We start from the raw sequence: 27,069 nt of genomic DNA, 5'->3' as shown, positions 1-27,069 counted from the left end.
TGTGGCTCATGCGGGTCCCACGGGAGCCGTGGGCAGGCTCGGCTCACTGCAAGCAGCCCCTGGCTGCGGCTGTCCAACCCCCAGCAGGCACTTGGGCACTGCGGGGATGCGGGAGGACGGCGGGGGAGACCGGGGGGGGGGGGCCCTGGGGAACCGGGGCCCTGCACAAAGGGCCGGAGAGGGCGGCTGGGAGCCGTGGCCGTGGGGCTGGCACACGGCCGGGAGTGTGGGCGAAAGGGTTAAGGAGCTGCGGCGGGCAGGGGGAGGGCTGGCCCGGCCGGGGGAGAGGAAGGAAGCAGAGGAGAAGAGAGGAGGGCATTCTGCCCGGCGGGTTTGCTGTGGGCCCCTTTCCCCCAGGAAGCGGCCTGCGGGGGCTCGAAACCGCTGGGGATGGAGCGGCCGGGAGCCGGGGCAGCCGGCGGGGCTCAGCCCGGCTTTGTACCGGTGTACGGGCAGCACCGTGCCCGCAGCTTGCAGGCAGGCAGGGCTGCCCACATCCGCCTGCAGAGGCATCCCTGGGGTTTGCCTTGCTGGCGAAGCGGTCTGTGCCCTGTGCTGGGGTGACCCCAGCCTCCCAGGTCCCCCACCCTGCAGTCCCCCTGCTTTGTAGCTCCCATGGTACCCCTGAAGCCGGGGGTGGGGGGCAGGGGGCAGCCCCAAGGACAGGCAGAGTAGGAGCAGCCCCAGGACGCATAAGGGCAGGGGCTGGGGGGTGGGGGAGCAGGACCCCCACCACAAGCTGCTGGGAACAGGAGCCGGTGCTGCTGAGCTCTTCTGCTCTGTGTGAAAGAGCTGTCACTGGGCCAGGGTGAACTGGAGACCCGTCACCCCAGGAGCCGTGTGCAGCACAGGGAGAGTCCCCGAGGGACTGGGATCCAGGCTGCCCAGCTGGGTGCTGCAGCCACTTTAAGGGACATCCCAGCTCCCCCAGCCCTCAGGCAGATGTCCTGTCCCCCCATCCACAGCTGAGGGGTTGTACAGGGCCCCAGCCCTGGGCAGCGAGGCTGGCCCTTGCTGGACTTGCTCCAGCCACCCAAGGTAGGGCAAGGTTCACCAGGCTCCCATGCCCATAGGGTGCCCTCCCTGCACTGGGCCCCGTCACACTGAGTGGGTACGAGTGGGATCCACATCAGGACATGGTGTGACTCTGCAGCCCAAATCCCCCGTGCTGCCCTGCTCCCCGCCCAATCCACCTGTGAGGGTGATGGGATGGAGAGCAGAGCCAGCATATGTCTCGGTCCCACAGACCATTTTTCCCAGACAAGTTTGTCACCCCTCCAACACGGTCCCAGGACCCGCCTGCCGCGAAGGCCACTGTCACGGGCCGAAAAGGCGTGGGTGTGCAGCGGGGGGCCGGGGGGCGAGCGGGGGCGCTGCCCCTCCTGTCCCATTTCTGCACGCCCTGTGCAGAGCTGCTCCCGCCGGCCAGGAGATGGGGCTCGCAGCCCGGCTTCCCCCGCCGCCTGCCGTGGCCGGGCCAGCGCAGAGCGCGGCGGGCTGGGGAGGGGGTCGCAGCGGGGCAGCCCCCCGCCCGCCCTCACTGGCACCCCCAGCTCGGCCTCCCTGGCTGGAGCACGGGGACCACAGCCACTGCTGGGGTTGGCGGGTCAGCTCTGCCCGGTGCAGGGAGAGACCCCCGGTGTGCATGGGTGGGTGTGCGTGTGGGTGCGCGTGGCTGTGCATGGGCGCACGCGGGGATGTAGGGGGGATGGGGGTGGTCTGCATCTGCTTTGGGTCGTATGTGCGTGGAACGGGGGCGCGTGGGGTGTGTGTGCATGGCGGTTGTGCGTAGGTGTAGCCTGTGTGCATGGCTGGAGGGGTAGGTGTATGCATGGGGTGGGGAGTGAGTTTCTGTGCAGGGGGTGTGTGTGCATGAGCTGCGTGTGCAGAGGGGTCCGTGTGCGTGTGCGTCAGTGTTTGCAAGGTGGTGCAAGTGTGTATACCTGGGCACGTGGGTGGGTGGCTTGTGCACGGATGGGGGTGGTGTGCAGACATGGGGGATGGGTGGGCGTGGGCATACATCTGTGTGTGTGCAGTGACCAGGGTTGCAAGAACTGACGGTGTTTGGATCCCTCCAGGGGAGAGAACAGGCCCCTGCCTTGGCTTGCTCAGGAAGCAGCATGGGTGCCCTCACCTGTGGGTGCCCATGGGCTCCCTTTCCCTGCCTGCTGGCCCTTCCCTCCACGAGCACCGGTGGTGCACATGGGCCACAGGCATGGGACGCAGGCATGGGACAAGGACATGATGCACAGGGTGTAGGACATGGGCTATGGCAGGCAGGAGCAGGCAGAGGGGCAGTGGCAGGTGTGGGAGACAGGAGCCTGGTTCCTTTCAGTCCCCCCAGCCTCGTCCCTCCCTGCCCAGGGGCAGAGGCTTCCTGCATCTCACAAAAGCCAAATTCTCCCCGGAGATAAAATCCGGTTGCATTTGTTTTGGGAAGAAAAGACAACAGCAACTCCCGGCCCACAGCAGAGTCGTTAAGCGAAGGCGTCTCCAGGTAAGGGGCTGGGAGCCACATCCTGGGAGCTGGAATGAAGAACCAGCCCGTGCCCTGCCCCTAGGGCGCTGTGTCCCCACACCCCCGCCAGGACTCAGCATCCCCCCAAGGACTGTATAGCATCTCCCCAAGGACTCAGCATCCCCCCCCTCAGACCGAAGCCATCTCCCTTAGGGCTCAGCATCCCCTCAGGACTCAGCACGCCCCCAGGAACACAGCATCCCCCTCAAGGACCACAGCATCTCACCGAGGATCACAGCATCCCCATAGCACTCAGCACCCCCCAAGAAACACAGCATCTCACCCAGGACCACCAGTGCAGGAAGCTGACTGGGAAGCTGCTCCCATTGACACCCCACGTCCCGCAGGGACCCACAGACACATCCCAGCAATGTGCAGGGGGAACACGCGGCCCCCGAGGGGGCAGGTTCTGGCTGCACAGTGCATACCGGGCCCAGGGGCCAGGGCAGGCAGGGTACCCGCAGGCACTGCTGGGCAAGGGAGTGATGGCAGGGCCCGGGGGGCAGGTGGGGGTGTGTGTGTGGTGTGTGGGAACGTTGCCTCAGGAAACCAGTGGGATTTACTGGGCTACACACTAAATCCCCCTCACAAAAGGGGCCTGTTCATGGGGACAGGATGCCGGTGGCTCAGCCACACTTGTTTGGCCAGCAGAGCCTGGTGGATTAAGGACAATTGGTTCAGCCCTGACAGAAAATACCAGGAATGTTAAACAATAAAAACCGCCTCCAGTTGTCGTGGGGCTGCAGGATGCCCTGGGCTGCCTCCCTGCCTGGCCTTGGCCCAGGCTGCCCCGTGCCCAGCAGAGCTGTCCGCAGCACAGCCCGCTGGCACCCACTGCTGCAGCTCTGGAGGATGTACGAGTGCCCGAGGATGGGGTGAGGACCAGCCCCCTGTGCCAGGGCAGGCAGGTGGGTACAGTGCTGGGCACTGCTAGGACCCAGAAAGCATTGCTGAGCTGGGCTGGCGTGGGTTGGGCCATGGGGACAGGCACTGCCTGCACCCACACCACGGTGCACTCACTAAGTGAGCAGGGATGAAGTGACACCATGGCAGGTCCCAGTTTACCATGTCACCTTGTGTCCCCCTACCTGGCATTAGAGATTAACAAACCCACCTCCACCTCACCCTTTGAAATTGGTTGTGGCCCCATTTTCTAAAGAAAGGGCAGCACTCAAGCAAGAGCCATGAAAACCACACTGGGCATGGGGCACTGCCTGTCCCCCATGCTGTCCCCCAGTGTGGAGTGAGGTGGGGGCAAGCTGGTCATAGCCCCCCAGGGGATCAAACCCCTCCCCATGCACCCATTCACGTTTACCCCTGGTCCTGGCCGGGAGCAGGGTAGCCCCTGTGAGTAGCCTGGGCAGTTTGCCCTTTGGTGTGTGAATGCCCTATTCAGGGCTGTGCGAAATGCATTGGTTCTGGCACATTAGCGGACAGCTGGGATCCTTCCCGGGCAGGCAGGCTGCCGGGACAGGCAGGTTTCACACCTGTCTGTCTCCACCCGCCATGCCAGAGTGGTGGCCTTATCCAGTGGAGAGGGGAGCAGGGCTGGGGATGGAGTCTGCAAGCATGCCGGCAGGGCTGGGTTCCCCCCTGTGATGAGGAGGCCCTGGGATGGCTCTGCAAACCACCATGCTCCCCAGCACATGGCGTGCACACCAGATGCTGCACCCATGGCTGAGCTGAGCCCCACACAAGGGCAGCTGCAGGCTGCATCCCTCAAGAGCCTGGACCCCAGCATTATCACAGCAGCAGCAGGACTGAGGGACCCCCTTTTTAGTGGCACCAGGCCCAGGTCCTGCCCCCTATCACCTGCCAGCCCCGCTCCACTTGGGCTGGTTTGGGGCAGGCTGTGCCAGAGATCCAGCTTCCAGGCTGGGGGGCTGTGAGTACAGCTGGGAGCTGGAGGAGGAAACAAGATCCCGGGGCTAACGGCCGGCAAAGCCCGTCCCTAGATGAAACCCTAGACCCAGGGAGCAGGCTGGCAGGAGGGGGTGAGACAGCTGCAGCCCCCCCTGCCCACGCTCCCAGCAGAGCTGGGCGCTGTGGGGCAAGGGGGGGCAACATGCTCCCAGGGGTGCTGGGGCTCCAGGGAGGCAGTGCAGAGCCTGTAACTCACTTTTATCTGGTGTCCCAGGGCCAGCCCAGGCAGGGGGGCTGTGGGGGGTCCCCAGCACGCTGGGCCTGGCCCCAGAGTGCTTTCCCAGCCTGGGAGCCCACAGCAGTTGGGGGATCGGTTTCAGGGCGATGCTGGTAGCGGAGTTCACGGTGGCTTAGTGCAGCAGCGGCTAATGGGGAACAGATGCGAGGGTGCTTTGTGTTGGGGTAGGCCTGGAGGCGCGGGAGTGGGACATTGCTTCCTGCACCTGTGCCACTGCCTCCATGTCCCCTGGGAGTGCTTGCAGCCCCCATGCCCGCTAAGGTGAGGAGGCAGCGAGGAGGAAGTCCTCAACCTGCCTTCCCAGCTCAGCCGGGCCCTTTGCTCCCCAGCAGCAGCCCAGAAACTGCACTGGAGTCTATTCCAAAAAAATAATTTATCAGGTTGATATTTCATGTACATAAATATTCATCTCTATGGCTATGTACAGAAGCAGCGGGAGCTGGCAGGCAGCGGGGCTCCCGCCCAGAGACACCTCCACCGAAGCACTGGCCAAAGCCTGACTCCCTGGGTGATGCCATGGGCATCGCAGGCAGTGCCTGCCCTGGGTAGGCTATGGCTCCTGCTGCCCTGCAATGCCAGACAGGTCTTAGCCACAACTGAAGGCTCAGTGCCAAAACGGAGCCTGGAGGGACACCCTGACCCAGCACTGCAGCTTGGGGCCCTACCTGCCCACTGCTCACACCAGACAAAGCAGGGAACCTGTGGAAACCCAGACCCGCTCCCCTTGACAGCGGAGGTGCCCTCGGCATTGCCCTTCCCTGCCCTGCCTTAAGTCCTCACACTGGGGTAGAAGAGGCGGGGAGCCAGTGGCAGCGGGTCATGGGTGAAGACAGAGTCATCGGAGGAGCAGGAGCTGGCGGTGTCCTCACAGGAGGGTGAGTACTGCTCAAAGGGCATGGAGAGGTCCAGGTACTGCAGGGAGAGATGGTGCTATCAGTGCCAGTGCCGTCAGCACCCACGCCACCTGCCCCACCACCCGCCGGACCCCACACCACTCACCTCCTCCGAAACTGCTGCCAGGATCTTGTCCAGCCCCTCCACAAGCTGCTTGAAGGTGGGGCGCTGTGAGGGCACAGCATGCCAGCACTCCCGCATCAGCATGTACCTGGGGGGGGTGTGGGAAGCAAGGGGCCATTAGTGGGGTCTCACCATGCCCCTGCCCGCCCTGCCTGGACGGTACTCACAGCTCGTGGGTGCAGTTGGATGGCCGGTCCATGCGGTGCCCCTCCTTCAGCAGCTTGAAGAGCTCCTCAACGGGGATGCCAGGGTAGGGAGAGCCCCCCAGGGTGAAGATCTCCCACATCAGGATCCCGAAGGACCACCTGGGATTATGTGAGACAAAAGGGGGTCAGCCACATCCTAAGACCTTCCCAGGGCAGGCAGGACCCTGACTCACCCCACCACACCCTCCAGTGCTATGGGAGAAGTTGGCATCACCCCTGGGGAAGATGTGCCCTGCTGCTGTTGTCCCTGTGGCACACCCCACCCTACTCATGGAGACCCTCCAGTCTGTGCATAACCCCATGGCGCTGCCTCATCCCACACCTGACAGCATCCTCCGCCCCAGCAGGCCCAGGACTCACACATCGCTCTGGTGGGTGTAGACGCGGTCAAACAGGGCCTCAGGTGCCATCCACTTCACTGGCAGGCGACCCTATGGGAGCAAACCACCTGCTCAGCCCTGGCTGGGGGTCCCTGTTCCCCCCACGACCCCTCTCCCAGGCACCCCCACTCACGTTGCTGGTTTTCTTGTAGTAGTCAATGTCATGGACATCCCTGGCCAGGCCGAAGTCAGCGATCTTCATTACACTCTCTGCTGTGACCAGCACATTGCGGGCAGCCAGGTCACGGTGTATGCACTGCCGGGGGGAGCATCACCCGCAAGGGGTGTGAGATAGCAGCTCCAGCTCTTTGTGTCCCCTCCTCACACCCAGAACCACCACTCTCCTCCCACACATCTGCCGGCACCTCTGTGGTGGTGGGGCCTCCCTGCTACTGAGCTGGCTGCAGTGACAGGCACAGTGCAGGGGGGAAACCCAGGAGGTGGGTCAGGCTTTAAGCCCCACAGTTTTGGGGAGACAGTGCCCTGAGCTTTGCTGGATGCGGCTGGGAATTTCTGGACAGCCTAGGGGAAGGGGCTGGACTCCTGGGCTCCCTCTTCCACATGGACATAGCTCCTCCATCACCACCTTGCCCCCGACCCCAGGCTGTGTCAACCACAGGCAGCCTGCATGGGCTGTGCAAGCCTTACCCGTTTGGACTCCAGATACTCCATGCCACGGGCCACCTGGTAGACGCAAGAGACCAGGTCCTTGAAAGAGAGCTGCTCCTCGGGCATCGCTGTGATGTCAAATGCGTAGTCGGGTGTTGGGGGGCGGCGGGCACGGAGGTACTCACGCAGGTTCCCCTTCTCAGCAAACTCCACGATCACGTACAACGGCCCTGGGAAAGGCATCCACTCCACTCAGCCCCTGCCCTGCCTGTCCCACCCCAGAGCCCTGCCTGCCACTGTCCCCAACAGCCCCATCCCCTGCTCCCACTCCATGCCCACATCCTGCTCAAGCCCTGCCTGCACAGCCCCCTCACCATCCTGCGTGCAGACTCCCAGGAGGTTGATGATGTTCTTGTGCTTGTCCATGAGCTTCATCATCTCCATCTCAGATATTAGGTCAGCCAGGTCCTTGTCTGTGGCGTTGTCTGGGGAAGGAGGGCTGTGTCACCGTGCCAGCTGGGGTGGCACAGCAGCCTCGCACTGATGCCACCTTTGTGCCTGGTACACTGGCAGGAGAACCATTACCTTTCAGCATTTTCACAGCCACAGTGACAGCTCTGTCTGGCCGGTCTCTGTCGATGCCATAAGCCTCTGCCCGCACCACCTGGCCAAAGCAGCCTTCCCCCAGGGGCTTGCCCAGCACCAGCCTGGCAGGGACAGGCAGAACCATGAGGGACTGCAGGGATGGCCCCACTCCCCGCCACTGCACGGCTGGACCCCGAGGGGCAGAGGCAGTGTGGCTGCCCCTCTCCAGTCTGAGCTGAGCCCCAGCACTCTGAGCTATGGTGGTGCTGAGGTGTCTGGTGACGGCCTCCCCATCCATCACCCATGTGTTGCTGTCCCTGGGGTGGCTAGGAAGAGCAGCTCTCAGACTCAGACCTGGCCCACACTGCCCAGCACCGTACTTGTCTCGGGGGAACTCCCACTTGGCATCAAGGGGCAGGTCCAGTTCCATAACCCCAGTCAGCATCGGGGCGCAGCTGGAGGAGAGACGAGTGACACGCATCAGGGACGTGCTAGACTTCCCGGAGGAGCTCGAGTCCAGGGAAAACTGCAGAGAGAGACCAAGGGACCTCAGCTGTCCTGCCCCGTGTACCGGGGCCAAAGAGAGACCCAAGGGTGCTGCAGAGAGACCCTCACTTGGAGCAGTGTGGTGAGGAACCCAAAGGAGGTAGTGCAGAGAGCAGCCGCAAGGCTGGCAGCAGAGTAAGGTGTGACGGGCACATGTGGCACTTGCGGAGCCAGTTAGTTGCCAAGGTCCCCCCTCTACCCCCAGGGCTCCAACTTAGCACCCACCTGTCGGATGAGAGGGAATTTGGAGAGCTTGTGGACTGCCATGGGCTCCAGGTGCTGCTTGCTCGACTGAGTCTGCATCCGGCACAGCACCACGATGATGGCAGCCATGGCCACGGCCAGTGAGCCCGAGGTGTAGATGATGATGTCTGTGTATTTGGCCTCAGGGGCTTCAGCTTCTCGCACCAGCTCCTCTTCTGGAGGGAGCAAATGAGTCAACCTGAGCCATGGTCCCTGCATACCAGGGGTCACAGCTCCCACCCCAGAACCCCCAGCCCTACCAGGCAGCACGGTGAGCCAGGCAGACTGGTAGGAGAGGCCGATGGAGTTCCCTGCCAGGCAGGTGTACTCGCCAGCATCCTCCATGGAGACATTGCGCAGGTACAGCACCTCCACCTCGGAGCTGTTGATGTCTGCGGTCTGCCAGGGAAAGGCAAGGATGGTCAGCATCCCTCCTCCTCCTCCCTGTCACCACTTTGGGGTGGGCATCGGGGACCTGCGTGCTTCCAGCCCTTGTTACCTTAAGCACTTGCACATAGGGGACCCCATCGGGACCATAGCTACTGCCGTTCACCTCGATGTGCTTCAGCCACTGGATGTGGGGCTGGGCATCGCTGTAGACCTTGCAGAAGAACTCCACGTCACTGCCCACCAGGGCTGTGGTGTTGGCTGGCAGCCCAGCCTGCAAGATGGGCCTGTGTGGGGACCTCTCTGCACAGAGGAGAGCAGAGCAGTGTCACTGACACGGTGGCCCAGAGCAGGGGCTCCTTTCTGCCTCCCTCTGCCCACTGTGAACCCATGGAGAGTCCTTCCCCAGCCCTACAGCAGACCAGTGCAATCTGAGCCTAATCTCCACCCCCACCACCCTTGGGTGTGAATAACACGCAGGCTGAGCCAGCGAAGGGGACAGAAGCACAGGCTCCTCTGCCCCCTTCCCTGTGACCCTGACCCCACTGCCAGGTGTGGGGGTAGCAGGGAGCGAGGACCAGCATCACACTGAGAGCCCTCACCCAGCACGTCCAGGAGGTAGCTGTAGCGGATGCTGCCAAATCTGTTCTCCACCAGGCAGGTGTAGTTGCCACGGTCGGAGGGCACCACGCTCTCCATCACCAGGCTCCAGTGCTGGTGCCGGAGCTGCAGAGGGGGGAGGTAAGGCAGCAAGGTGCGATGAGAGGGCCAGACCCCAGGAGGGGAGGCTGCGGCGGGGACCCTGGCCCTTACCCGGATGCCCCCGATGCGGTGCTCCCCCCGGAACTCACGCCCGTTCTTGAACCAGTGGATGCTGGGGCTGGGACTGCCTGAGGCTGGGCAGCGAAACTTCACTGTGTTCCCTGCGGGGACTGCATACAGCTTCTTGTCCATCCGGTGTGGGTGAGTCCAGTAAGGAGCTGGGGAGACATGGGATGTACAGTGGGAGGGGCCCAAGGGGCAGCACGGAGGCTGTCAGAACTGCTCCCAGCTGCCCATGCTGTGAGCAGGCGGTAGCAGTGCCCCACGCAAGGCCCTGTCCCAAACGGCCTCATCTTGGGGCAGGCAGGACCCCAGCGTGCTGGGCCTGCCTCAACTGCCCTCTATTGCCCCGGGTGGCACTGACCTCTGGGCACATAGACAGGCTCCTCATTTCGGTCTCCTTGCAGACCGTCCCCATCGCTGTCTTCATCATCATCACCAGACGCCAGTGAGTCTGCAAGGGAAGATGGGTTGAGAGAGACATCCTTGCCTGCAGGGCTGGGAAGGCAGTGGCTGCCTTGCTGCACCAGGGAGTGGGGGGAGCTGGGCACTGCTGGGACTCCTACCCACGACCGAGATGGTGAAGTTGTGCAGGATCTCCCCAGTCCCCTGTGCGTGGCACACATAGAGCCCTGAGTCCTCATAGGTGACCTCTGAGATCTCCAGCAGGCTCTGCCGGAGATGGATACGACCCCCTGGGACAAGCAGCCGGGACTCCTTGTACCAGACCACGCTGGCACCGGTCTGATTGGTGTCACAGTACAGCTTCAACACGTTGCCTGGGTCCAGCAGGAGATGCTTTTCTTCTGACTCCAGCAGCGGGCTCTCAAACAGCTCTGAAGAGACGCTGTGAGTGCCTGACCCTGTGCTCACCCCTCCCTGATGGCAGGACCCTGCTACATGCCCACCCCAGTGCAGAGGACACATGGTATGGCACGACTCGGTGCCCAGCTCTGCTGCCCCAGATGTGGATGAGGGCCAGACTCTGCCCTGGGTCACAAGGAGGTGGCTTCCCCAGTAGCGTGTTCCCGTCCAAGGCCACACATGCCACTGTCCTTCCACAGGCACCACTCCCAGCAGCGCAGGGTGCCGCAGCCTGTCCTGCCCCACCGAACGCAGCACAAACAAGGGCCCCGAACCCTACTGGCCACCCACTTTCGGACCTCCACATGCCCCAAGCACGGCTGGGACCCCCAGCCCGGGCTGGCCCCGGTGATGCCCGGGCCAAGCAGCGGTGCCCTGCCTGCCGATGGCCAGCAGCAGGCGTGTGAGCACGTGGAAGGCAGAAACAGCCCAGCTGCCGGCTCAGCAATAACCACCGCAGCCTGTCTGCCTGTGTGCAGGGACGCACGCATGTGTCCCCAGTCCTCTGCGTGGCCATCACAGCGCGGGATGTGGAGTAGCTGGGCCCCTGCTCCCCTGCGACACGCGCTTTTTCTGTACCCACCACCGAGAGGCACAGACCGCCCCCACCTCTAAAGTGCTTGCATTCGCCAAGCCACATACAACGGCCACAGCCCAGGGCGTTCAAGCCATCCCGTTCTGCCGCACACATCCACCGAGCAAGCTGAGCCCCTGTAGCGCAGGGACAGCCTGTCTGGAGCCACCCTGCTCCTTTCAGACTCCACACCTCCTCGCCTGGAAGCGGGTGCCCCCAGCTCCCGCCAGCCCAACCCTGCAGTCAGAGCTGTGGGGCTGCGTACCCAGGGCGAGCACCCGGCACACCAAGCCCCAAGGGCTCGCTGCCCAGCTGGGGGTCGGCGTTCAGAAAGCAGGACCCCCATCCCACCGCTCCCAAGCCCCTTTTCGACACCCCCCCCCGCCGCCAGTCGTACCTGGCTCCATCGCCCTGCCCTGGGCAGCAGCCGCCAGCAGCAGCCCCACCAGGACCTGCAAGAGCGGCCGCATCTTCCAGGCCCCTCCGGCGCGGCAGCTCCCACCCTGCGAGACAGGCAGGGCCAGGGTGAACGGAGCTGGGCAGGGACCCGCCGGCGGGGGGGGGGTGGCCGGTCCCCGGAGCACCGTGGGACAGTGGTGCGGAGTCCCCAGGGCACCCCGAGGGTGGGTGCACATGAAGGGGAGGCAGGGCTCTGAGCAGGGTGAAACCCCTTCCCGCTCCCTCCCCTCCCTCGGGGGGTGGGGTGGCACGGGTGAAGGGCACCCAGGTTGGGTGCAGGTTGGACCCGACCCCTCCAGCCAGCCGCAGCCTGGCCAGGGCGCTGGTACAGGCTAACTGGGCGCGGGGGGAGGGTGGTGCTGCAGGAGCTGGGGGTCCCGGGGTGAGGGGGATCCCAGGGAAGGGGGGTCCCGGGGCGGGGAGGGGGTGGGGCGGAATCGCGGCCGGCGGCGTTACCGGCGGTGACGGGCTCCCTCGGCGGAGCCGCCCGCGCAGCGCGGGGAGGGCCCGAGCAAAGTCCGGGGGCCGGCGGGATCAGCGCCGCCGCGCCCGGCACCGCGGCCCCATGGCGGGCAGGGCTCGGGTCGGCTGCGGGCTGGGCTGGGCTGGGCTGGGGCTGGGGCTGGCTCCGGCCCCGGCCTTCCTCCGGCCCCGCTCTGCCGCCGCCGCGGCGGGTGCGGGCACTTTGTAGGGGCGCGCTCGGGTTACAGCGGCGGCGCCCGCCCCCCGGTGGGGCGGGAGAGGGGGGAACCGGCCCAGACCCGCGGCTGCTACCGCCGGCCCCGCTCCCCCGGCCTCCGGCTGCTTTGCAAACCGACCCGCCGCCGAGCTGGAGGGGGCGGCAGCACGCCCCGGCACGGCCCCGCCGCCGCAGCATCGCCCCGCGGGTGGGGAACGCGTGGGGGTGTGGAGCCCACCGGGCAGACCCCACGTGTTGGACCCCCACGCAGCACGTGGGGCTGGGGGAGGTGAGGCTGCCTCTGCCCACTCTTCCCCCCGCCGCACCCCGATTGCCAGGAGCAGGGACGCATCCTGGCCCCAGAGATGCCAAGGACTCCATGGCAGTGGCACCCACCCGAGTGGGTGTCCCTGGCCCAGGCTGGGTGCTGCGTGTTGCTGGGTGCCCAGCAGCCCTGCAGCCCCACTCGCTAATTGTGCGGCAATTAGTTGCAGCGTTATCACTGCCGGTGCCATAAAGCTGCTGTGACCCTCATTAGGAGCCCATAACGAAGTGTCGTAAAACCAGGAGGCCGCGAGCCAGGGTTGGAATGGCCCTAATCTGACCCATAAACACTTCGCCTTTGCTTCCCCCGAGCTGCTGCCTGCACCGGCGCGGGCAGACCCACTGTGCCCAGGCCCTGCTGCCTGCCTGCCTGCCCACACATGATCCCCAGGCACGGGAAGAAGCCTGGCCTCAGACCCTCCAAGCCAGCATGGTCCCTGGGCACCTCCTGCCAGTGAGAGGGGACAGAGGGTGCCTGCAACACATGGTCAGGATCCAGCCATGGAGCTGCTCTCCCTCATTGCATTGCTGTCTGCTTCACCATCTTTCTGCTTTCCAGCAAGACTTGCCAGGCCGTGGTGAGCCCTGCATGCAGCCTTGCCCATGCTTGGCATGGATCCTGAGGTTGCATGAGCGGGGTATGGCTGTCACTGTCACCCCCCACCCCATAGGGCCACACTGCCAGGGCCAGGGCACAGCTTTGTCCATGCTGCTCTGGTGTGCAAAACCAGCAACTTCCAGCATGACACGGCTTCACTACAAGAGTTGGGTGGTGCTATGATCTCCCACAGCACTGACCACCCCATGCTGCTCCCCACCTGGGGTGCCGCTCCCCACCCTGGGGAGCTGTTCCCTGCCCCAGGCCACAGGGCACACGGAGCAGTGCCAGGGGCCAGCAGCTCCCAGCAGCTGTTCATTCCTGCCGGCACGTGAAGCGGATGAGAACATCAATTTCACGGAGCAGAAGCCGCTTCTGCAGAGCTCGCAGCGTGCCGGAAGCACAGAAAAATGCTGGGTTCAGCTCAATTCGAACCAAAACCAAATTAAAACCAGAGAGAAGAGGTTGTTCCCAGTGCCGGGAACACTGGGAGAGAGCTGGGATTTGGGGGACCCCATGGGAGCCACAGCCTGGGATAGGCATGGAGACATCCCTCCCTGTACCCCAGCCAGGTCCCCCAGTGCTGGGTATGGTGCCGGGTGGGAGCAGGGCAAGGGAAGCAGCACTAGCACCTCACCCTATGCCACACCAAGCATCCCTGCCAGGCCAGAGCGATGCCAAGTGCAGGCTGGGGCACAGTGGGGCTGTGCTGCAGGTAGCTGGGAGCTGGTCCCCTCCCTGCTGTGGGGCACGCTGGGCTGGGGGTCAGGCTGCCTGGCTTGATTTATAACAGCAACTGACAGCAAACAAAAAGCCCTTCACAGCAGCGCAGCCCCGCTGCCTGCCACCCGCTGCCGGCAGTACCACCACAGCCTCTGCCACGCCAGCAGCTGAACAAGGGAGGACTGTGCCAGTGCTGGCGCCCCATGCTGCGGATGCACCCCTGCTCCAGCACCCTCCTTTGCTGCCCCGTCCCCCCAGCCCCACAGGTGACTCACATCAGCTGCAGCACGGCAGGGGACACATGCCTGCCCAGCTGCCAAGCCACAGAGGGTGGGAGCTCGGTCCCAGTGGGGGTGCCCATGGAGGGAGAACATCCCCAGGGTCCCACAGATGGGGGAGCAAGTGGGTTGGCACACTGCAGATGGGACAGGGGGACATGCTCTGCCACATGCCCAACTGAGGAGAGGTGACCCCCTCACCAGACCCTTGGCCTCGCGTAGGTGTGCAGGGCCCCGCAGCAGTGAGCATGCATGAGGGGCTGGGCACACTGGGGCCGGCACACTGGGTCTCCATCCTCCCACCTCTGCCCCTTTCCCCAGGCAGTAAATCATCCTCACTCCCCTCATGAAAGGCCTGTGTATGCACTGCCGGCGCAGGGAGCCTGCCTGGTGCCAACAATATTGTTCTTGGAAGGCAGCCGGGGCTGTGGGAACACAGCCGCCCCTTGTGCCTGGCCCCAGCGCTCGCCGCCACTCCTACTGCAGTGGCACCTGTGGCCAGCATGAGTGCATGCGGCACGGTGGCTCCTGGGGAGGCTGGAGCCCAGGGGGCTCTTTCCTCCTGGAAGTTTCTCTTGGCTTCCCCTGAATGGCTGTTGTTTGGGGCACAGGCTCCCTGGCTCTCCATACCTTGCATGTGCCTGGGGTCTGAGGCTAAGCAAGCTCATGCCACATGCCAGGGTGATGCGAACATACTGCCACCAAGGGAGCAGGCCAGCCCCAGAGCACAGGGGGGGCTCCATCCAGCCTTGCCAACCTTGACATTGGCAGCTTCCTGCCCTGGCCATGACCCACTGCCCTTGTATCAGCAAGGACCTGCTGAGGTGGCTGAGCCGGAGGGCCAGGCAGCCCACCCCAGGCCTGGCATGGTGCTCCGCAGGAGCCAGGTCCTGCACCAAGGCGAGCAGCTGGGCTCAGGGCAGCGCTCCCCGCCAGGCCCTGGTCTCACCTGCCCATCCTTATCTCTGGCAGGGAGGCACTGATGGAGCAACCCAGCCCGGTTAAGGTTTAACCAGCCAGAACTTGGCAAACATGAACCTGCTGTTCCCTCTGGGAAGCGGAGAATGTGGGGCCCGGTGTGGGGGCTGGGGGATGGGGACACTGTGGCTCCAGGCTTAGCCCAAGCTCCCAGTGTGGCACAGGAGCACCCACAGATTCAGGCACAGAGGGCTGAGCTGGGAGCACGTGGGGCCAGGCCTGTCCCAGCAGCACAGAGCAGGCAGCCAGCTTTGCCTGCCAGTCCTGCCCCACAGGGCATCAGGGGCTCCTCCTGGGAGCAGTGTGGCCACAGCAGGGGTCTGCAAGGCAGAAATGGGGCCACCCCGATGCTCCCAGCCCCTAATCGCAAGCAGGCGCTCGGCCTTGCCTCCACATCTGCACCTGATTTACTTGCTGGAGCCAGCGAGGCCACAAGGGATGGCAGTGGTTGGGGCTGTAGCTGGGTCTGTGCTCCCCCTGGCTGAGGGGGGAACCTGGGGCCCAGCCCCATGCACTGCCAGAGGAGCAGCTGGCTCCTCAGACCGGCAGGCTCCACGGAGCTGGCTGCAGCACAGGCAGGGGACGGCAGCGCTTCCATGGGGGACGTGGCTGGCGGGTGGCTTCACGCCCTGTGCTGTGTCTGCCAGCCCGGAAGGTGCTGGGGCTCAGCCCAGTGTAGGCAGCCAGAGCCCCGGCCCAGCAAGGTGCTGCCCACAGAGGCCCCAGCAGGGTAGATCAGGACTGGGCAGCACTGGCTGCAGCCAGGCAGAGGCACTGGGCTGGCAGCACACTGGCACCAAGGCACAGCCTGGGGACAAGGGCCACGCTCCATCCTCAGCCTCCCCCAGCAGGTAGGCTGCTCTCGCCCCAGAGCCAGGCTCCAGCTCCCCTCCTGTCATGCTCACGGGTGCTGGGACCACCCAAGAGCAGCCCAGCAGCAGGACAGGCAGTCAGCAGAGCGGGGACACAAGTGATTTTGGCACCCACCTGGTCCGTGGTTGGAGCACAGGGCTGGGGCCAGCCCAGACCCGCCATGAGCACTGCAGTCCCCACACAGCTGGCAGGGCCACCTGGTTGTGGCTGTCCTGGCACAGCTGCTGCCAGCCATTCTGCCACTGGGGAAGGGGACGTGGCAAGGGTAGAGGCAGCCCAGCAGCCACTGCCACCTACCCTGCACCTGCACCCATGGAAGGGCCAGGAGCTGCCAGCCACACCACAGCCCTGCTGTGAGGAGGGAAAGGGGTCAGTGAGGGACAGGCTCGCAGCGGCAGGCACACTGCCCTGGCAGAGCCGTGCACCACGGGAGGCAGACACAGCTCATCCCTCCCAGCACTAGCCACATGGCTAATGGCAGTGCCACCCTCATTTGCCAGCACAAGGCCCTGCACTGCTCGTCAGGACACTGGTCCCCTGCACTCTGCCATAGCTCTGCCTGCAGAGGAGCAGGACAGCTGGTCCCAGACACCTGAGCCTGCTCCAGCAAGCAAGCTGCCCTCAATCTAACAGACAGCAGCAGCGCACGCTTGCCATCACACTGCTCCTGTGCTGCTCTTGCAGTGCCAGGGAACAGCCCAGCATCCTGCGGCAGTCATGGATGTTTTCAGCACAAGCTGCACAACAGCTTGCAGAAGTGCCAGCAGTCTCCCAGCCCAGACTGTCTTGTCTTCCCCTTGGTGACTGCGGTGTGACCAAGGCCTCACTGACTTGCCAGAGCAGCACAGAGAAAGGCACTTATGGGCTTCGTCTGGATCTCAGGGTGCCATGGGATGACAGCAAGTCCTCGAGGAGGGCAAATGGGAACAGAAGCGTCCCACCCCTCCTGAATATTTCAAAGGTGTCTGCATCCTGTTCTTTGAAGTATTGCAAAACCCCAGGAAGGGCTCTAGCAGAAAGACAGCACCCAAAAGTAGTAATAAACACTCTATTTGGAGAGCTTCACCTTAGGGAAACAGCAGATACATAAACACTGTGTACAGGGGAAGGCAAAACTGTCAGTACACAGACAGGAGTGACACACCGGACTGGGCAGTGCTGGAAATGGATCCCTCTTGGTGTCGATGCATAGCACATCTAGCGGGCACCTGCTCAGGTACAGCAGGACGAGAGCTAAGCAGCAGAGACCGGAGTTGGAGGCCATCCAGGGCTACCAGGTGCACAATGCTTCCTTCAGTTCATCGCAACTTTCTGCTCGTTGATCAGCTTGCAAGGTTTAAAAGGACTCCCTCTGTAGCAGGAGACTAAGGTCAAACCGCAGCAGTGGTGCAAGACTGGAAAACATTAGGAAGGCAAACCCAGACCAGCAGGAGCCTGTCCTAAGGGAAGATGGCAGATTCTGTGCAGGGTGAAGAAAAACAAAGCTCATGCACAGCCTGGGGTGGGGAAGGGAAGGCACTCACTCCAAGCACTGAGATCAGCAACCAGCTCTCTCTCCCTTTCCTTAACCTGACCAGTGCACACATCAGATTTTGGAAGTGCCTCCACAGCCTGGCTCTCAGCCCTGTGAAGGCGTCAGCTGCTCTGCTGGCACACAACGCTGGGAGTCAAGGACCCCAGACCGCCTTCCAGGAGCTGCCAGGGCCACACAATGGGAGGCAGCAGCTTGGCTCAGCCCACCCTGGCAGTGCTGTGTGCCTGCGGCCATCACCCGCACCCCCGCCAGCCCCACAGAGCCCCACCAGGCAGGGAGTCCTTGGAGGGGCCACATCTGCATCCTTCTGCCCCATGGAAGAAAAACAGCAGGATGTTTGCCACAGACTAGCAAAGGCTCAGCTCCACAGAAGTGCTGATGCTGGGACAAAGCTGCAGGGTGCCTGACTCAGAGCACTGGCACTGAACACGAGGCCAGCCCAACACACATGGCTCTAGCAGTGGGCTAGTAGAGAACAGGCAATGCCTTAGCTTAAGGCAAAACATCTAAAGAACTCATCCAAAATGCACAGCAGTCTCAGATGCCTGCCATTCCTTCCGGGGCCTTTTCTAACCAATCTAGTACATTAGCACCATGAAGAGACCATCAGTCTTAATTTCCATGTTTGAAATATAGAACATCCCTTTTCCAGGATGGTACAAATGTGTAAGAACTTGGAAGAGAGGGGTTGGGCAAGTAGCATCTAATGAAGGACTAATGAAGGCAGGTTTCCAAAGGATTTGTAGCTTTTCAGTCAGCTAACAAACCGACCAAGTTATACTACAGTTTGCTGCTGCATCTAGATTTATTCCCTCTTTTCCCTTAAAACACTCCTTCCCCAGCGTATTCTGGTGGCAGCAGGGAAAACGCTGCACTTCCATGCAGACCGTGACAGAACTAGCGATGAACTCACCCTGCTCTGCCTTCCTCTGCTGATTGCATTAAGATCTTGGAGATCTCCACCACTGCCAAGTTTGGCTGAGATTGGTGTAAGTGACAGGGGGTAAAGACACACACGGTGAATGATCACGTACACCTGTTTCCATAGGAAACCAGGCTAAACAGTTACTTCCTTCCACGTGGAAATCATCAGATCAGAGAGCTGAGGAGAGCCAGGAGCCCTAACCCCTCTCGCAGCCCTCCACTCCCACCAGCAGCAGTTTGCACACCACAAGTTGTAACTACTTGTTAGACAGACCCAAACAACACAGCTCCAGAACCAACAGCTGCGGTACTGCACAAAGCTCTGTTGGCAGTGGCTTATGACATTCTGCACACAAACCTGACGGGAGGAGGCACAGAAAGAGATGCCACGAAGGTTATTCCCTATTTTAGGCCTGAACAAAGCCAGACAACAGGCATAGCGTCCCATCCACGCTGCCTAAGTACTGCTTGCTACAGTCTAGGAGCTCTCCTCCAGCAAAAGCCACCTCTGAGTATGAGATGCTGGCCCTCCAGGTGCAGGAATGCATTATTTGCTCTGGTGAGGGAAGAGGTGGCCGCTACCAGCCTGTTGCCAAACCCTCCTTATACCAGATACACACTTCCTCTCACACCACACCCACCTACACAGGAAGCAATTACACAATGAAAACTACTCTAAGGGAGTGAAGTATTTGCTGTCTAGCAAGTCTCTTCCAGCTGGATTCTTTTTCTGACAGATTCAGTCCCCGTTCTGCTCAACGGGTGCATACAGGAGGGTAGGGCTTTGCTTATCCAGAGGGATAATGAAACCATTGTGGGCTGGCAAAGGATGTGCGTTCTTGGGCCACCAACAACTCCAAGAAGAGTGCTGCAGCTTGCTCTAGAAGTCTTGGCTGAAATAACTGTAGCCTCCTGGGGCAGTTGACTCTTCCCGGACGTACTGCTGTGGTGGAAACGGTCCAACAACCGGCACTGCTCCTGGCATCCTGGACATCAAAGGGAGCAAGCGAAAGAGAAGGGAAAAAAAAGTCAGAAATGCTCTGATATCTGCCAGCTGCAATCACTGCTCAGCAGGCATGGCTGTCAGTGGAGCAACAGCGTACTGTAGCCAAATCAACAACTTGCCAGAAAAGCTTCCAAGTGCATCCTTGCCCTCCGTGCGTGTGTGTAAACAGACACCTTTAGCATGGCAGAATTAGCTATTGCACAGTTCAAGGACTGTTAATGAGCTCCCATTACAAAGCCAGTATCCTGGCTCTCTTCAGACTGCAGAAATTGGCCTGGAACAGGACTGAATGGCTGAATCCAGAAGCAGGCTTCTGAAAGGGAGTTGTGTGGTTGCAAAAGCTCAGACAACATCCATGTCCTTAAAGGGAACATTTATGTGTGCGTGTTGGGAACATCCTCAATGTTATCTATTTAGAATGGGACACTTGCTTTTCACTGATCTGGTTGTGCCTTTCAGGAGCTGAAACTTTCCCAGGATGACAGATGGAGGATGTGTCCTCCAACCAAGTACTCCAGAGAGCCAAGGGACCATGGGGCTGTTATTCCAGATAGGCAATAAGAGGTCCCAGCTTTTCACCTGTCCTCTCTGGGAAATTTGGCTGGGAGTATATCCTCACTGCAGGTAGGGTTTCCTAATAGCTCTTTCTTGTAAGCATCTCATTAATGATCCTCTTTTAGCAAAGGCTTTGAAATTAGAGATCTGAACTTTGACAGTGTCCAGAACAAGTATTTTTGGTATTAATCATCTGGCAGCCTAAATTTTTCAGATTAATAATATATGCAGGGGATACCATTATTTAACTCACTAGCTGTGAGAACAAGTTCAGGAATATAGTCTAGGTTTCTGGAGCGTGCTGACTACATGCCAAATTTTAAGACAAGCAACCCCAGGAGAGATTAGAATGGCAAACAGTTCTCCATTGAGCCAGTCTTTAATTAAATCAAAATCTCAGTTGTTAGAAAAACTGTGTTTAATGGGTGTCAGGCTGGATCTGCTCACTGCAAAGGTCCACACTGAGGTGAACCATCGACAACCAAAAGCAATGGCAGGGCACTTCTACTTCAGCAGCATTCAGAGCTGTCTGCAGAGGGAGCTGCCGAAGTGAGTCTGCTTCAGAACAAACAGCAAGCTTGCACAAGCCCTGCTGTTTTGCCGGCAAGTCAGCTGGAAGTACACATTCAAAACTACCTCTTAGGTTATATTTAAGCCATTAATTTGAACAGTGAGGCTGGAAACACACTTAGACAAGAATGTTACTTACTGATTCTTGTGTTTGAAGCCACTGATGTGAGCTTGGTACTGCTCTATGGAGTTCAGTACTATGTTACATGTGCTGCAGGGGTACCCCTTCCCAGCTGAAACAGACATCAATGTTAGCACACACAGCTAGCCAACAACTTGGTGCCTGAGGTAGAAACAAGTGAGATCATCCATCACTTGATGTGTTAAACAACCGCTAAACAAAGACAAATAGCAAGTCAATAGCCTGACCAGGCGGGGAAGTCGCAGAATCCCACTACCTTACCATGTATCGGCCAGTCACTAAGCCAGAAAAGCTTTCCTGGTCAGAACATGGGTTTGTTTATCTATAAAAATGAAGATGCATTTCCTATAAACAGTTCACAATATTAAGACACAATGAAAGTCTCATCATTAGGACACCAAACCTGATCCTATGCTGCCTTTGCAACTCTCCCAAATTCCCGCTTCTCCTGATTGGTACATCTCATAACAGAAAATGAGGGAGATACTTAATTTGTAAGCTTAAAGCGTTTCAATAAAATAAGAAAAAAAAAAGCAGCCAGAGGAGATTACACACAATGTCCAGTTCCACAGTGCAGTGTTCTGCTAAGCCTTGCTGAGGTGCCAACTGAGAATATTAAGTTCTATCCTCACTCAGTTTGGTTAAAGTCAGTCTATCAGTTAACTGCAAAAAAAAAAAAAGTTGTACTAGACAGATCAATGGTTTTGCATAACATGACAACTCCAGCTGGAATGAAAGTTCGGGAGGTCACAGATACCAAACAGGCGAACATGGCAGCACAGCTCAGCACAAGAGTCTCTAACAGGGAAAAATCCTGGCAGTTGTCCTCAAGACATTAAGCGCTCCTGAATTTTGGCTCACTGGGGAAGGGCTCTGCCTGGGAGTCTCACAAAGAAAACATTTCCTTAATGTGAAAGAGGAGACCCACCCCAGGGGAGCAGAGCAGCATAATTCACTGAGTGAGATGCACAACACATGATATAGCAGACATTTCCCCACCTGGCTGCTGCACCTCAGAGAGATTCCAGACTCTAGTGGGTCATTCAACTCTCAGAACAGAGCTGGACCTGGGCGGGAAAGGTCAGAGAGGCACTTACAGCCCTTATGCCTGCCTCCCTGCATGATAGAGGTCAAGATCTCTCTGCTGCAAATCCAGCAAACACGTGTGTGCACAAGTTGTCTAAATGGCATTCCTGCACCCCAAATGGGTGGCTCCTAGAGGAACTTTAAGCAGAAGAACACCTCGGTGTTGCACTGCGAAGAGCATATCTTTATCTGCTGCCAGCCAGATCTCAGCAGAGAGGAGTTTAGGGACAGGCGTGGCTGTCACCACACAGAGATGGGCAAAGACAGTGAGAGAAAACATCCCTGACTGCAGCCCATCGCATCCGCGTGGCCCCTGATTACGGCCCAGGCTCTGAAACCTTGCCTGTACAGGTTAAGTGCCATGGAGATGTGGATATGGGTACTCTGGTTCTGCCAGCACTTCATGGGAGACATCACTCATGCACGCAAGGTCACTGCCCACCTACCCAGCCTGCCTGGGCTGGGGCTCCTGCCACTGTCAGCGCCTGAGTCACACTAAAGTTGAACCATTCATCAGGCTCCACTAATTAGGTAAAGAGCAGATGTAGAATGCTAGATACCAAGCACCTTTTCCATCTCCCACACGACTATGCAATGTGGGAGAGAGTATTACTTGGATAATTGAGCCTCATTTTTCCAAAGTTCTACCAGTATCTAAAGGTGGCCTGCAAAGAATTAGAATAATTAATCTTCTGCTTGTGTGGGTTTTTATGACAGAGGAAAATACCCTTGAAGGTTTTAAGATGATTTGTCTGCTTATTATTTACCTCAAGCATTCAGCAGGTACTAGACTTCCTGGTCCAACAGAAGGCTACTGGGAGGAACAAGGGAGTTTACTGTGAGCTCCTAATGCTTTCACTGGACTCCAAGGGCTTTCATCATGTAGAAGTGCTCATAAGCAGCAGATCATAAACCAACTGAGTTTTAACTGTCTGCCTGAAGTTCCTCCTTAATAGCTCTCTTTTTTTCCCCCCACATTCCTGCTTGCTCCAGAGAGAGTTGCATTAGTTCATCAGATGGAAGTGCTCGCACAGAGGCGGCAAGGCATGAAGGGAGAAATCTCTCTGGCTTTCATTAGCTTTGAAGCAGCAGGTGCAGTTAAACCTATTTCTTCCATCTTTGGCTAGTCACCTCCAAAGACATTTTTTAAACATCAAATGCCACTTTTATCTTTCTATTTTGGATGCAATCCACCTAGCTAGAAACAGTACTGGCCAAAATCCCTGGATTATCCACACGGAGAATAAAAAGGACACAACCCCGATTAGAAAACATTGCAAAGCACAGCCCAAAGCTTGTCACAAGTAGCTACAGTCTAAAACCTCTCTTGCTGCCAGGGGGGTTACAACATCAACCAAACCAATCTTACAGTGTAGAGGTGGATAATCAAGATCCCCACCACAAGAATTCTTCCCTGCTCCCTCCGCATGGACTCTCTTGTCCCAAGACCTGTCAGACACATACTGCTACTCTCCTGCCCTGCTCTCCAGCTATTTATTAGCCTGCCTGCTGAGAACTCACCCATGAAGGACGATGCTGGTGCATCAGGGGTTCGGCCATAGTGTGCCATCAGCTTGTGTTTGGTCTCCTGCTTTCTGTGCTTCTTGCCTACATAATGCTGTTTTGCCATAAGGGGGTTGTTGAAAGTGGCATGGCAGAGGCTACAGAACTTGTCTGGGTCAGTAATGTCCTTGTTCTCTTCGTTAGAAGACACAGTAGAGGTGGAGAGGGTAGCAGGATGTTTCTGTGGGGACACAGCTTCTGTAGGGTGAATCCAAACTCTTGGTCAGTCACAGAACTCAGAGGTAAAAAACAGTCACTTTATCTCCCCAAAACCCAGATTAAAAAAAAAATCCGCTACACCTAAAACCCAAACTCAGACAGAGAACATAAGACATGTAGATAAATTCACATTACTCCTACCTCTTCCCTTAATACTACAGAATTGAAAGGCATGTGGTAAGACAAGTCAAAGTAGGCCAGTAAAACCTTCAGGGTTGAAAAAAACCCCAAGAGATTTGCATATTTCTCCTTAGTGGAGTTAACTAAGCATGGCTATATTCAAGAAATGCTGGACACGAATGAGCTTCCACCTACTATTATTACCACCCAGCTAGAACACGGGTACAAGCCCCTGCACAGCAGAGGCAAGCGGGTTTCTGGAAACGCTGTGCAGCTGCAGGACTTGATCCTGAGCTGATGTCATGAGGAGTTTTGCCTGAGAAATAGCATGAATGGGACATGGTCTGATGGAGTGAATCTGCAGAGAGGAGAGAAGCAGCTGTTCCGTGTGATGGGGAAACCTGCACCCTCTCATTATGGGGTACCAAAGACCAGAGCGAGGAACCTTCTAAGGACCAGAGAGCTCCCTAGAGACCAGCGAGTGCCGAAACAGCAGGTACGCACCAGACCACTTGTGTATATCCACCCCTTCCTGAAGGCTCCTCTCATACCCAAAAGAAAGGGCTGCAGAGAACAAAAACATCCCACGGGCCACCCTGACCCCAGAGGTGGCTTCGCTGTGTGCACGTAACCTAGCAAAGACATGAGGATACCCCGGGATGGACAGTTTCTGCCTGGAAGATCCCAGCTCAGAGCCAGCACAAGCCACCATCCTCAGATGCACTCAAAAGCTGTGTTTTCCCTCCATCCTCACCACCTAACAGCGCCCCAGGCTGCCAGCTGCCCCTGCTCTTCCTGGACAGAGGGTCTCCCTCTCCACCCAACGGGCCTTTCTGTCTGCTAGCAAAGGGATGGAGCACACAGGCAGCCACACCCGAGGTCTGCCTGGACTGTATCCTGTCATGAGAGCTGTCAATGGCAGCTGCCACACGAAAAAACACAAGGTCAGGACAAGCACATACTGATCCTTCCTAGCCACACTCTCCCAGTCCCCAGCTATCTGCAGCTCACAAGTCCCTGAACTTCAAAGGCTACACCTTTGTAGTTGAGCCGCCCTGATGAATTTGCCTTAGTGAAGTTTCACCAGTCACTTCAGTCCCTGTAAGCTTTTAGCAGGCATCCTATCCTGTGACAGGCATTTCTGCAGCTCAACGTCATGCTCCCTGAAGAGTGGCTCTCTCCTGGTCCCCGCACACAGGAATGGGTACAACACTGCTGCAAGCTGCATTTCTCCGAAACAAAGCAAAACAAAAAACCACATCACTTTTAGCCAATGCCAGCCCACCAAGCAGGCTGCTGAGAGAGGCCATGTCTCTAGAAGTGCACTGCTGGCTTACTCTGTTTCACGGTAGAGAGTACACACATCCTCACAAGAGCTTACGCTTGGGGTCCAATGAACCTCTTAACTTTTTTATTGCTTGAACAGCCCCTTGGTACAACACAAAGGCGCTGCAGACAATCATACCTTCCACTTTGGGGGACTGCTGCTTCATGTTCTTGGCGTGAGTCTTGCCCAAGTAGTGAGATGTTGCCACAGCCGGAGAGGAAAAGGTCATGTTGCAGATGGGACAACACTTGTTCCTGTCTTCCCCACTGCTGCCTTCCTGCTTGCTGTCCTGTGCACACAGGATCGCAGAGTGGCTGAGGTTGGGAGGGGCCTCTGCAGGTCACCTCATCCAACCTTCTTGTTATGAGAAGAAATACTAAGGCTTGGGGGGGTCTAAGAAAACAAAGTAATTAGAGACATTTTGGTGTTCAGTTGAAGAAGTGTGACTGAGAAGGGCTTCCATAATGCAGCATCATCCCCTCCTTCATTGGTAAGTGCTCTTGCACCAGATTACTTTCTCTAATCTGTTAGGGAACCGCTCCAGGCAGAGGTGCAGCCCTGGCCTGTATGGGTTAAGGACGAGGTTGAGCATGTGGCTGCCAGAATTGGAACAGGCAGCCTTCTACTCTGCGAGGTGTGAACCAAGCAACAGAAACATTGTTATCAGCTGGGTCATCTGCAACATGATGCCAATGGAGCAGGCAGCAGCACTCCTCCCTAAGCCTAACACTATGTGAGAAGGCATCTGCCTTTATCCCCCTCCCCGCTGCTGCAAATGTTGGAGAGTTAGGGATTAAAGCTGAAGCAATCATAAAAGTAGACTTTCCCAAACGAGTCACAGGGCAGACAGATGGCCCAGAGGAACACAGAGCCTTTACTGACAAACAGACCCCAGTTACTGGCCAAGGAAAGCTAAATAAGTAAAAAAAAAAAAAAAAACCCAAACAAAACAGGATTGCTTTGGAAAGAGAATTCCACTAGATGCTCAACCCAACGTATTCTCTGTGGTGGTAAAGGTTACACAATCATATTCCTAACAAGTTGTCCTTCTTATTTGCTTTTCCCTGCCCTTTCAAGCAAGACTATAATTAAAAGGCAACGTGCATGTGTTTAAACAGGGAAGACATACTCAGGGAGACTGCTTAAATGGGAAGGGCAGCAAGAACCATGAATGCCAAGACAAGGCCTGGCAACACACCTGCCATCGAGTTGTTCAGTTCTCACAATGCCCTTCCCAAGAGCATTTTCTTCATTCATTCATAAAGACACCCAGGCCACACAACAGTCTTTAACCCAGCAGGTCCCACTCAGCAGCTATTTATGCTCCCCCTCACCTGCTTTGCATCCAGCCTCATCTTCTTCCCGTGGGTGAGCTCCTCTCCACCGTGGATGGACAGGTACCGCCTCACCTTGTTGGCGTGCTTCTTGCTCTGGAGAAAGCAGAGAGAAACCCGCCCGCCCCACGGCTCAGCACCCCTGTGCTCAGCACCCCGCCGTGCCCGGGGGCGGCGGGGGCTTCCCGCTCCCTACCTGGTAGTGGGCCAGCCTCTGGGACTCGGAGATGAGCAGGGCGCTGCACACCTTGCACTGGGCCTCGGTGAAGATGTGCCCGTTCTCCCGGATCAGGCGGTCCACTATAACGAGGGTGGGGGGAGGCGGGCACAACCAGGGCGTCAGCGGCACCGACCGGGGCCCGGCCGCCCGCCCCGCCCCGGCTTGCTCGCCCCGCGGCTCCTCACCTGCCTCCTTGCCCACCGGCAGCCCCGCGGCGTCCCCGTTGCTACCCGCCCCGTCCGCCATCGCCGCCGCCGCCGGCCCCGCCCCTCTCCGCCTCCCGCCGCTCTCGCGAGAGGCCGCCCCTCCGTTGCTGGGCTCGGGGGGGCGTGCGGGCGGCCTCTCGCGAGAGCGCCTTCCGTTGACGGAAAGGGAGGCGGTGGCGGCCATGCCTGTTGTGGGCACGGGCGGCGGCTCCTCGGGCCCCCGCTTGCCCGCCCTCGCCGCCGTCCCCGCGGCGCCCAGTCTTTGCAGGCGCTTAAATGACACATGGCAGTTACTGCAGTGACAGCGTTAAGCCTAGGGGTAACTCCTGTGGCACCGACGCTCCGCAGGCGGGGGGGAGGTGAAGGTTCCCCCCACACGGCGCTCGCCTTCTCCCAGGGAAACGGCGCTCAACTCCGAGCTGAGAAAATGGCGACAGCG

The 27,069-nt window shown here is 59.0% G+C and overlaps 2 protein-coding genes across 6 annotated transcripts; both read right to left on the bottom strand.

Annotated features, from left to right (window-relative positions):
• Positions 1–5,033: 5,033 nt before the first annotated feature.
• FGFR4 (fibroblast growth factor receptor 4) lies at positions 5,034–12,060 on the bottom strand. 4 transcript variants are annotated; one of them, XM_064458630.1, is made up of 18 exons: positions 11,828–12,060; positions 11,310–11,415; positions 10,041–10,310; positions 9,839–9,928; positions 9,466–9,632; positions 9,255–9,378; positions 8,765–8,955; positions 8,526–8,664; positions 8,248–8,441; positions 7,857–8,002; positions 7,477–7,598; positions 7,266–7,376; positions 6,931–7,121; positions 6,416–6,538; positions 6,263–6,333; positions 5,864–6,001; positions 5,679–5,784; positions 5,034–5,609 (listed from the first exon to the last, which is right to left on the bottom strand). In XM_064458630.1, the coding sequence occupies exons 2-18, from the start codon at positions 11,380–11,382 to the stop codon at positions 5,448–5,450; spliced, it is 2,418 nt and encodes an 805-aa protein (XP_064314700.1). In that variant the 5' UTR covers positions 11,383–11,415; positions 11,828–12,060; the 3' UTR covers positions 5,034–5,447. The 4 variants fall into 4 exon arrangements, with proteins under 4 accessions (XP_064314700.1, XP_064314701.1, XP_064314702.1 ...); XM_064458631.1 differs by having other exon boundaries at positions 5,034–5,591; positions 11,828–12,056; XM_064458632.1 differs by lacking the exon at positions 10,041–10,310 and having other exon boundaries at positions 11,828–12,057.
• A 4,798-nt stretch (positions 12,061–16,858) lies between these two features.
• Positions 16,859–27,024, bottom strand: ZNF346 (zinc finger protein 346). Of its 2 annotated transcripts, XM_064458628.1 has the most exons (7): positions 26,610–27,024; positions 26,401–26,504; positions 26,205–26,300; positions 25,009–25,159; positions 23,163–23,402; positions 20,553–20,646; positions 16,859–19,268 (listed from the first exon to the last, which is right to left on the bottom strand). In XM_064458628.1, the coding sequence occupies exons 1-7, from the start codon at positions 26,812–26,814 to the stop codon at positions 19,163–19,165; spliced, it is 996 nt and encodes a 331-aa protein (XP_064314698.1). In that variant the 5' UTR covers positions 26,815–27,024; the 3' UTR covers positions 16,859–19,162. The 2 variants fall into 2 exon arrangements, with proteins under 2 accessions (XP_064314698.1, XP_064314699.1); XM_064458629.1 differs by lacking the exon at positions 16,859–19,268 and having other exon boundaries at positions 20,611–20,696.
• Positions 27,025–27,069: the final 45 nt, after the last annotated feature.

This window comes from Phalacrocorax carbo, chromosome 8 (genome assembly GCF_963921805.1).
Source record: "Phalacrocorax carbo chromosome 8, bPhaCar2.1, whole genome shotgun sequence".
Lineage (NCBI taxonomy): Eukaryota > Metazoa > Chordata > Aves > Suliformes > Phalacrocoracidae > Phalacrocorax > Phalacrocorax carbo.
The sequence above is the reverse complement of the archived record's forward strand: the minus strand, read 5'-3'. Positions and strand labels throughout refer to the sequence as shown.

What these genes read in the sequence shown, in the direction of transcription:
- FGFR4 (XM_064458630.1), bottom strand. Translation starts at nt 11,382, where the DNA reads ATGCGGCCGCTCTTGCAGGTCCTGGTGGGGCTGCTGCTGGCGGCTGCT. An exon ending in CTTCACCATCTCGGTCGTGG is followed by an intron (nt 9,929 to 10,040) that starts GTAGGAGTCCCA and finishes CTTCCCTTGCAG; the next exon opens with ACTCACTGGCGTCTGGTGAT. An exon ending in GCCTGTCTATGTGCCCAGAG is followed by an intron (nt 9,633 to 9,838) that starts GTCAGTGCCACC and finishes ATGTCTCCCCAG; the next exon opens with CTCCTTACTGGACTCACCCA.
- ZNF346 (XM_064458628.1), bottom strand. Translation starts at nt 26,814, where the DNA reads ATGGCCGCCACCGCCTCCCTTTCCGTCAACGGAAGGCGCTCTCGCGAG. An exon ending in GCAGTCCCCCAAAGTGGAAG is followed by an intron (nt 23,403 to 25,008) that starts GTATGATTGTCT and finishes TTCACCCTACAG; the next exon opens with AAGCTGTGTCCCCACAGAAA. An exon ending in ACCAGCATCGTCCTTCATGG is followed by an intron (nt 20,647 to 23,162) that starts GTGAGTTCTCAG and finishes TGTCTGTTTCAG; the next exon opens with CTGGGAAGGGGTACCCCTGC.